General features: G+C 47.7%; 1 protein-coding gene and 1 long non-coding RNA gene across 2 annotated transcripts in view; one reads left to right on the plus strand and one right to left on the minus strand.

Moving 5' to 3' along the window:
- Window positions 1-524, minus strand: part of LOC144242632 (uncharacterized) — a 2,028-nt gene extending 1,504 nt beyond the window's left edge. Inside the window, exons 1-2 of the long non-coding RNA XR_013338408.1 lie at window positions 416-524; window positions 140-266 (exon numbers count right to left, since the gene is read on the minus strand). This is a non-coding gene — a long non-coding RNA (uncharacterized LOC144242632). The remainder of the gene's footprint in view (window positions 1-139; window positions 267-415) is intronic.
- ACER1 (alkaline ceramidase 1) overlaps window positions 1-4,593 on the plus strand; it is a 21,013-nt gene extending 16,420 nt beyond the window's left edge. Inside the window, exons 5-6 of the mRNA XM_077777550.1 lie at window positions 1,659-1,796; window positions 2,063-4,593. Coding sequence (XP_077633676.1) covers window positions 1,659-1,796; window positions 2,063-2,228 — 304 coding nt within the window. The 3' untranslated portion in view covers window positions 2,229-4,593. The remainder of the gene's footprint in view (window positions 1-1,658; window positions 1,797-2,062) is intronic.
- Window positions 4,594-10,127: the final 5,534 nt, after the last annotated feature.

The raw sequence follows: 10,127 nt of genomic DNA on the forward strand, positions 1-10,127 counted from the left end.
GAGATCATGACCTAAGCGAAAGTCGGACGCTTAACCGACTAAGCCACCCAGGCGCCCCCCGATATTGAGTGCTATTAAGATTGATCAGTGGATTGTGGCTGGTGTCACCCCTCTCTTTATTGTTAAGTTTTCCACCTACCTTTCACCTAGAGATTTCGGCAGTGCTGCCTCCATTCACGAGCTCATTAGTGGTTTGCTGATCCCATAATTCCTCCTGCAGTGATTTTCTGGAGTTCCTCCATCAAGAAGGACTTTCGCTCATCAACCTTGAAATACAGTTTGCACAGGAATGAGAGGACTGATCATCGATTCTCTCCCTTAATTGATCCATTTCTAGCCTAGTGAGTTGGCGCCTTACCCATCCCTAGTAGCGGCCAATGAAATTTATTTTTTAAAAGTATTATCATAAACTCACGGATGTTTATGTCTCAGAAGTGTTTCAATCCATTGCAATCACCATGCTATATTTTTAACTTTTACTTTGATGTGATTGCAGACTCCTGCCGTGTTGCAAAAGCAGTCGAATCTTACGTATCCTTCCCCCATCTCCCCCCAGCCTCTCCCAGGGCAGCATCCAGGGTACAGCCTCAAAAGGAGGAAATTGACGATGGTATTAACTAGACCTCAGACTCTATTCCGATTTCGTCAGTTCTTCCTCATTATTCTTTTTTTTTTTTTTTTTTTTCCAGTTTGATGTTCATACTGTCCCATTTTAGACTAGGGGGCAGGGCCTGCACTTTAAACCATAAAGGACCTATTGCCTCACTAGTCCCTCATATGCTCTTTCCTACAGGACACTGAGTCAGCTCTGCTGTTGTGGAAGCAGATTCTGATCTGGAGTTGTCCCAAGGCACACAGCCTCCAGAGGCTTGACCCTCCCACATACGGACATGCACGTTCTCATAGCCATGCGGACAGGAATTCTCACGCACTGACTCACAGTGCTGCACACGCTCACAGCCCCGAGCACACAAACAGGGAAGGGCTAGTTGGTTGAGAAATCAGCAGTCAGACAAGCCTGGTTCAGACCCCAGTTCTGCTACTTGCTAGCCGGGTAACCTCGGGTGGGGCTGGAGCGATACCTTAATCTCGAATGCCTGTTTTCTCATCTACAAAACGAGAATAATAGCACTGTTGTGAGGACTGAGTTTTGATCTGAAGGACTTTTTTTTTAAGTTTATTTTGAGAGAGAGAGAGAAAGGGCATGTGTGCAGGAGAACGGGGGAGGAGCAGAGAGAGAGAGAGAATCCCAGTCAGGCTCTGTGCTCTGAGTGCAGAGCCCCATGTGGGGCTTGAACTCACGAACCATGAGATCATGACCTGAGGTGAAATCAAGAGTCAGAAGCTTAAGCAACTGGGCCACCCAGGCGCCCTGGTCTGAAGGGACTTTTATTTTTTTTATTTTTTTTATTTTTAAATATTTTTATTTATTTCTAGGAGANACCCAGGCGCCCCCTGAAGGGACTTTTAGAACTATAGTTGGCATCCTATAAGTGCTCAGCAAAGGTTAGCAATAAGCACAAATTAGGCCCCTCCCCCTTGTACTCTTAGTCACTCCCTCCTCCCAGCCTCCTCTCCTTGGATACGGGAATTTCCCATCAGCCCCCTCAGGCTCTACTATCTGAGCCAGGCTCTGATCTTCCTTCTTCCCTCCCTAGGACCAGCAGTAAGGAGGTCCGGCACTTAATGGAGGTCTCCGTAGTTTTGTGGGCGTTTGCACTGACCAGCTGGGTCAGTGACCGTGTGCTTTGCAGTTTCTGGCAGCAGATCAACTTCTTTTACCTGCATAGCATCTGGTAAGTACCTGCCCTGTGGTATGGAGCCCCAGAACCAGAAAATCTCCGATGCTGGAGCTTGGAGCAGGAGCCTGGGGGTGGAGAGGGCAGGCACAGATACCGGGACGTGTGTGTGTGTGGGGGGGGCTTGTTGCATTCAAGGTCAAGTCCAGAAGGTCCCTTTGGAAGGTCAGGACCCATGAGAAGTAAGGAGAGAATCAAGGTGGGGGCATCAAGCTGCTCAGGGGCCGCTGTGGCCTCACCGCCTTCTCCCTGCGCCCCCACAGGCATGTGGCCATCAGCGTCACCTTTCCTTACGGCATGGTTACCATGGCCTTGGTGGACGCCAGGTATGAGATGCCAGGTCACACTCTCAAGCTCCGCTACTGGCCTCAGGACACGTGGCCCGTGGGGCTCCCCTACGTGGAACTCAATGATGACAAGAAGTGCTGACGTCTGCCGGCTTCTTGACGAGCCAGCCACCTGCCAACCCACCTGTGTCTTGAGGAAGGCGGCCTGGACCACGAGTCCGAGAGACACTCCTGGGTTTTTCCTCCAGCTCCCTTCCCCCTCCTCCTGGCCCTGCATGGCCCCGCCCCAAGACGGGACTGCGTGACCCTTCTGCGATGGGTCCACTGCTCCACCTGCCCTTATTCTCTTTCAATTCCTCCTTTGTGTCACTTTGTGAGGCTGGATCACCACGAGCTGTGATTACCTGGCACCCACTGCGAATGACGTCGGGCCGGGACTTGGTCCCCGGGCTTCTCATAAATAGTAGTGGTCACTCCCATACTCTCTGGGCCTGTCCTCGGCCATGCAATGTTCCTGGCGCCTGGCGGGGGTGTGTGCCGGAGCAGGTCCTGCACTCACACACGTGCCCACAGACTCATCGGGCTGTGTCACTGGTGGACAGTCGAGCAACATAGAGGCCCAGACTGGGCAATCTGGCTCTTGGGGCATCGGGAGAGGAGCTGGGGTGGCCTATCTGGGCTCTCAAAGTGAGGGGAGAAGAGCAGGGTGATTTCCATGGGGGTTAAGAGTACAGGGCTTGCTGGGAGGCTCAGTTGGTTAAGTGCCCAACTTTGGCTCAGGTCATGAACTCGTGGTTTGGGAGTTCGAGCCCCGTGTCGGGCTCTGTGCTGACAGCTCAGAGCCTGGAGCCTACTTTGGATTCTGTGTCTTCCTTCCTCTCTCTGCCCCTTCCTTGTTCACTCTGTCTCTCTCTTTCTCTCTCTCTCTCTCAAAGATAAACATTAAAAAAAAAAAATGTAAAGAGCACCAGGCTTAGAGTCAGGCAGACCTAAGCCTGAATCCTACTCCTTTGTTTCCTGGTTGTATAATCTGGGGGAAGTGATTTTTCCTTCCTTTGAATCTTAAGCATCTTTTTTTCAAAAAAATTTTAATGTTTTATTTACTTTTGAGAGAGAGAGAGAGAGAGAGAGCGCGCGAGCGAGCGCATGACCAGGAGAGGGACAGAAAGAGAGGGAGACATAGAACAGGCTGTTTCAGAACAGGCTCTGGGCTCTGAGCTGGCTGTCAGCACAGAGCCCGATGCGGGGCTTGAACCCACGAATTGCAAGATCATGACCTGAGCTGAAGTCAGATGCTTAACTGACTGAGCCACCCAGGTGCCCTTGAAACTCAAGCATCTTGTCTTTAATATGAATATGTTCCTTCCTTCATGGGATTTCTGCATGGACAACACAAGAAATGTACATAAAGTGCTTAGCGTGGAGTCAGGAAAACACGTCTATCCATCCCCTCACCCGCTTATCTGTGTCCAGTCATCTGTCCATGTTTCTCTTCCCACCCAGATCATTTAATCATCCTTTCATGCATCTGTTTTCCCATTGTCATTCATTCATTCACCTCTTCAACAAATATGCGTGGAGTCACTACTGTATGTGTGACACTACCCACTGGGGATATGAGACAACAAAGGCATACGATGTCCCTGCTGTAACGAGGAGACACCTGATAGACAAATACAAAGACAAACAAGGCATTTCCAGACACGAGCAAATGCTGCCCCGGGGATAAAGCAGGTGATGTTTCAGAGAATCGTGAGGTGGGGAAGCAGCCCTTTCAAAAGGACACTCGGGGTGGAGGGGGGGCATGCTTTCCAGATGAACCTCGATGACAAGAGAGCACCGCCATATTGGAGACCTTGGCGAGACCATTCTGAGGAGAGAGAATGGCAGGTGCAAAACTCCCCGGGTGTGGATGAACTGGGGGCAGCAGGAAGAACACTCCTGCTGGAGCTTAGTAAATGAGGAGCAAGAAATTCGTAACCAGAGGGCCTGGGATGGGTTTAGTACCCATGGACCACTTGACATTCTTCGCAAAGGAAGATGGTCTGGGCAGGGTACCTAGGCCATCACTCGCTCCCCAAGGAGTAGAGGCTAGCCCATCTGGCCTGCTGGAGAGATGGGCTAACCTCTACGCTAGCCTCTAATTGAAAGAGGAAGGGCTACTCATATTTATTGAGTACCATGTGCTATATGCCAAGGAGTCACATCACCGAACCCAGTTCCCTCCCACAATCCTTCAGATAGACACACATATTCTCATTCTATAGATGTGCCTCAAACAGGGCAAGCAACTTGCCCAGGACCACTTGGCATCTCCCCAGAAGTTAAGCACAGAATTGACCATATGATCTGACAATTCCATCTCTAGGTTTACACCCAAAAGAATTGAAAATATGTATTCTAACAAATAGTTGTACAGAAATGTTCATAGAAGCACCACTGAAAAGAGCTGGAAGGTAGAAACCGTATACATGTCTATCACTGGATGAATGAATAAATGTGGTATATCCATGCAATGGAATAGTATTCTGCTGTAACAAGGAGTGAAGCACTGACACACGCTACCATGTGGATGACCCCTGAACACACGATGCTCTGAGAGAAGCCAGACACAAAAGGCCACATAGTTTGGGATTTCATTGATATGAAATGTCCAGAACAGGCAAAGCACAGAGACAGCAAGTGGATTTGTGGGTGCCAGGGGATGAGAGGAGGGAATGGGGAGTGACAGCTAATGAGGATGAGTTTCCTTTTGGGGTAGAGATTATGTCTTGGAGGCTGCACATCGCTGTTAAAGTTCTAAATGCCACTGAATTGTATACATTCTTTAACATGGCTAATGGTTAGTTTTCTGTTATGTGAATTTCTCCACAACTCAAATTGATTTATTATTATTATTATTATTTAATGTTTTATTTATTTCTAGGAGAGAGAGAGAGAGACAGCGTGAGCAGGGGAGGGTCAGACAGAGAGGGAGTCACAGACTCTGAAACAGGCTCCAGGCTCTGAGCTGGCAGTCAGCACAGAGCTCGACGTGGGGCTCGAACCCACGAACCGCGAGATCATGACCTAAGCGAAAGTCGGACGCTTAACCGACTAAGCCACCCAGACGCCCCTCCACAACTCAAATTTAATAAAGCTCCCAGAGGTGCTCTCAGCTGGTGTTAGGTCATGACCCCCCAACCACCATTAAACCAATCCCAGGAGCCATTGAGATGAAGTCCTTTGATTGGCCAGGTTGGGACATGTGCTTCCTCCTGACAGTGGAGAGCCTCACTCTAACGAGGGTCTGAGAGGGGCAAGTGGGGGCAAGTGGGGGCTGGGGGGGTTGAAGTCCTCCCTCAAGCCTTATGCCCCGTCATGAGTTGACATTCTCCCAGAAGGGCTGCCATTTAAAAATTCACACCAAGGGGACTTACAGGCTCCTAGTGGCTCTGGGAGGATAGGGATTTTTTCACAGAGAAAATAGCAGGTATTCACTGTGGTGCCCTTTTCCACAGAAATATTTTGTTGCACATAGTTTCGGTCTGCTCTCATACCATTCATGGCTCCCTATTGCCTATGGGATGAGGGTCAAATGCTTCATTATGATATATAAGACCTGCCCTGTGTTGAAGTTAATCTAAGGTGGGACTCCACCTGGCCACTGGAGTCGGCTCCGGCGTGGTCATGCTGCTTGTGTGTGCATTTGTGGCCGGCAAGAAACTGGAAGGGACAGGGACATGCTGGAGATCAGAAAGAGGATTCCTCCCCAAGTTTGAAGGCTGAGCTGCCTACTAGGTGGTGGAATAAATGCTGAGCCCTTCCCTTGGGTGCAAATAAACGGGTCCACTAGGCGGCGATAGACACCTAACCGTAGTAGCAGTTCAGCAAGGGAGGCAAACTAGATTCCCTAGGTTCAAAATGTTACTTTCTAGCTGTGGGACATGGGCCACTCAGAGCCTCTCTGTGTCTCAATTTCACTGTTTGTAACACTGAGATAAAATGTATCAATCATGCATTTTGCCAAAAGCTCAAATTGCTATTTGCCCTTTGTGTTTCTTTAAATCCCCTCCCTTTGCTCATGCTATGTTCAAATAGGAAACATTGTTACCGCTTCAAGAAGTCAATTGGCCTAGATAAAAACAACCAGAAAACTGGATACAGTAACAACAAAAAGTGTTAGTAACTGCAGCCCGGTGATTCTTAACCCATTTAAAGTGCCTAGGACACTTTCCTACACAGCCATGGGGTCATTACCACAGCTAACCGAGTCTACACATTAGATTACTCAGCTGAACTTAAAAAAAAAAAGTGTGTGTTGGGGTAGGGGGGGGGGGCTGGGGGAATGTCTCTGTCTTACTCCAGACTGAGACCAGAATCTCTGAAGGTGGGATTTTTTTTTTTAAGGCTTCTGGCACTGGTGTTTTTAAAAGATCCTCAGAGAGTTCAATGTCCAGGCACCAGATATGATCACCGGTCCCAGGCTCTGACCTCTAGGATTGTTCTCTTATCATTAAGGTAGGCGAGTGAGTGGCAGAGAGGAGTTTAAGACACATGGGCACCAAGCCAAGACTTTCTTCTTGAAGGAATCAGAAAGATTGAAGAGAAATGAAGAGGAACTAACCTTCTCACTATGTGATTCAGTATTATTTCAGTTCGTGCAACAAATATTTATTGAACATCTACTTTGTGGATGGCACTGTGCTCAGGATACATCAGTGAATAACACAAAGATCCCTGCTTTCTTGTAGCTTCCCTTCTATCTAGGGGAGACACAACAGAATAAGTAAATATGTGTATTTTAAGAAATGGTAAATGCTGTGGATAAAGGAAAGTTTAGAGCAGGGTCAGGTAGTTTGGGAAGCTATGGGGGGCAGAATTAGATGGGATGGTCAGGGTAGATCTCATGGAGAAGGTCCTCGGCTCTGCCATATACTCACTGTGCAACTTTGCGTGACTCATCCACCTCATTTGAGCCTCAGTTTCCTCACCTCTAAAATGGGGGCAATAGCAGCTACTTCTTAGTATTATGGATGAAATGAGATAATATGAGTTTGCACACAGCAGGCCATGTCAGAGCAGGTGTTGGCTTTGACATGGCCACCCTCAATGAGAAAAAGGGGTGACAGCCCTCTGCTTACTTCTTAACCGACTGAGCCACCCAGGCGGCCCTCTGCTTACTTCTTAAAGGAAGGAATACCGTGGTTCTATTTCAGGTACAGGATGCATTTAAATTTTTTTTCCTTTTTATTATAGAAATTTCACAATATAGATTAGTATAAAGAACAGTTTGATGAACCCCCATACACCCGTCATTTAGATTTAACAATGCTTAATGTTTGCCATTTTTGAAAAAATGTTTTATTTATTTCTAGGAGAGAGAGAGAGAGAGACAGCATGAGCAGGGGAGGGTCAGAGAGAGAGGGAGTCACAGACTGAAACAGGCTCCAGGCTCTGAGCTGGCAGTCAGCACAGAGCCCGACGCGGGGCTCGAACCCACGAACCGCGAGATCATGACCTAAGCGAAAGTCGGACACTTAACCGACTAAGCCACCCAGGCGCCCCTAATGTTTGCCATTTTTGCTTTATCTATTTTTTTATTAATGTATGTCAAAGGCAATTAGTATGCTGGCATTTCACCCCTATGTGCTCTAGAAAATAAGGACATTTTCCTACACAGCCATGGGGTCATTACCACAGCTAACCCAATACATTTCCAAGTACCACCTACGATTATCCATATTTGTATTTCTCTGGCTGACACAGCTCATTTGCTCAAAACCCAAGGTCCAATGGCAGACGCCCACATCGAAGTTGGTTGTGGTCTCGCGTCTCCTGTAACTCTGGGCAGTCACCTTTTCTCGCTCATTCCCTTCTGTCCACTCAAGGAAGCTGGGCTGTTGAGAGATTTCAGCTTCTAGATTTGCGTGACTGCTTCTCATGGTGTCATTGCTCACATTTCTGTGTTTCTTCTATAAACTTGGAAGTTAGGACTACAGGTGTGATCAGATTCAAGTCAAACATTTTGGTCAAGAACTTCCTTTTTGGTGCTAGGTACTTCCCATCACCCCTAGCAGGAGCCCATCAGTCTGCTCTACCCACTGCTTTTGCTGCTAAGAGGGGTCACTGCACGAAGGTGGTAACAGCATGATGCATCCATGGTAAAGTTACTTTTTTCCTCTTTGCACCTAGCAGGAAACCTGAGGGAAGATCTTTGGTGAACGAAGGACTATCCAGTCCCCGCTCCCACCCACCCCTCCACCCCCGCCATAACCTTTCAGTGAATGGTTTTAACATTCATTGATGACTTGTCCACAATGGCTATTTCATTAGTGGTTTCAAAATAGTGATTTTGCTATCATCCTTTCAACATCATCAGCTGGTGTTTTTCCATGAAAAGGGCTTTCTCTCATCAGCTGGGGCTGGTTTCCTGCCGTAAAGGCATAGTAAGTAAGGAGTGGATGCGGTTGTCACTTTCAAAGGTGATGAATGAGCTCTGCTGATATTGTTTTTAAATATTTATTTTTGAGAGAGAGAGAGAGCAGGGGAGGGGCAGAGAGAGGGGGGGATGAGGCTCTGAAGCAGGATCTGCGCTGATAGCAGAGAACCTGATGCAGGGCTCAAACTCATGAACCATGAGATCATGACTGGAGCGGAAGTCAGACGCTTAACTGACTGAACCCTGAACCCTCCAGGCACCCCATCTGCTGTTGTTTTCATACCATTATGGACTCATGCATATTGATATGTTCACAGGGTCAGGAAGCCTATTAATTTTTTATTGTGGTAAAAATATATGTAACAAAATTTGTGATCATAACAGTCTTTTACATTTTTAAATATTTATTTTTGAGAGAGAGAGAGAGAGAGAGAGACTGTGAGTAAGGGAAGGGGCAGAGAGAGACACACAGAATCGGAAGCAGACTCTAGGCTCTGTCAGCACAGAACCTGATGTGGGGCTCGAACACATGAACCATGAGATCATGACCTGAGCCTATGACAGACGTTTAACCAACTGAGCCACCCAGGTGCCACTGGCCTTCTTCAGAGTTTTATGTGGACTTAAGTTCATTCCAAAGTCATTGATTTTCTGGTGCTGTCCTTCAGTGAACAGTAGCTAGCTCCCTGATCACCTAGTGAATACTTGGCTGACACTTAAGTGTGAAGTGGAGGGCACGAAACCCCCCAAGCAAACCAAAACCCCTGGTTTTTTATTATAGAAATAAATTTGTTTTTTTTAAATTTTTGTTTATTTTTGAAAGAGACAGAGCACGAGCTGGAGAGGGGCAGAGAGAGAGAGAGAGAGGGAGATACAGAATCCAAAGTAGGCTCCAGGTTCTAAGCTGTCAGCACAGAGCCTGATGTTGGACTTGGACCCATGAACCGTGAGATCATGGCCAGAGGAGAAGTCAGGAGCTTAATGGACTGAGCCACCCAGGCACCCCTATAAAAAGAAATTTAAAATAACTCCACAATGGTCCCCAAGTTGAAGGCAGAAGTCCAATTGTCCGAGAGACAAATGGCTTATACGATGCTGAAAAAGATAGAGCCCTGCATCCATATCTCATCTAAACAAGGTTTACAAATTGTGAAATTATATGATCACGGGTAAATTAAAAATTGGTTTTAGAGGGATTAGCATTATAGATTTCATGGATAAAATGAGACTTTCTTGGTCATTTTAATGTAGCAGATTTCAAATGTGCATCATTCAAGTTGGCCTGACTTCGCATCACAAGGTACTGAGTGTTCCCGTTTCCCAGATGTGCAAACTAAGACTCAGGGGCAGGAGGGAGTTGACCAGGCTTTCCCTGAAGCAGATCCAGCTTTGGAAACTTAATTTACAGTTCGAGAGTACAGAGTCCATTCCAGGACACGGCAGCAACACGTGGCTAGGAAACAAAAGTGTTCTTGATGTTCCCACCTCAGAGCTGGAACCGCCACCTCAGCTGGACCAGGTCAGGCCCCGGACAGCTCCGGCCACGAGGCAGCGCCCCCTGCGGGCCGCAGTGCGCAGGCGCGGCGCGCCCGGCCCGCCCCCGCCCCCCTCCACGTGCAG

Source organism: Crocuta crocuta, unplaced genomic scaffold (genome assembly GCF_008692635.1).
Source record: "Crocuta crocuta isolate KB4526 unplaced genomic scaffold, BGI_CrCroc_1.0 scaffold110, whole genome shotgun sequence".
Taxonomy (NCBI): Eukaryota; Metazoa; Chordata; class Mammalia; order Carnivora; family Hyaenidae; genus Crocuta; species Crocuta crocuta.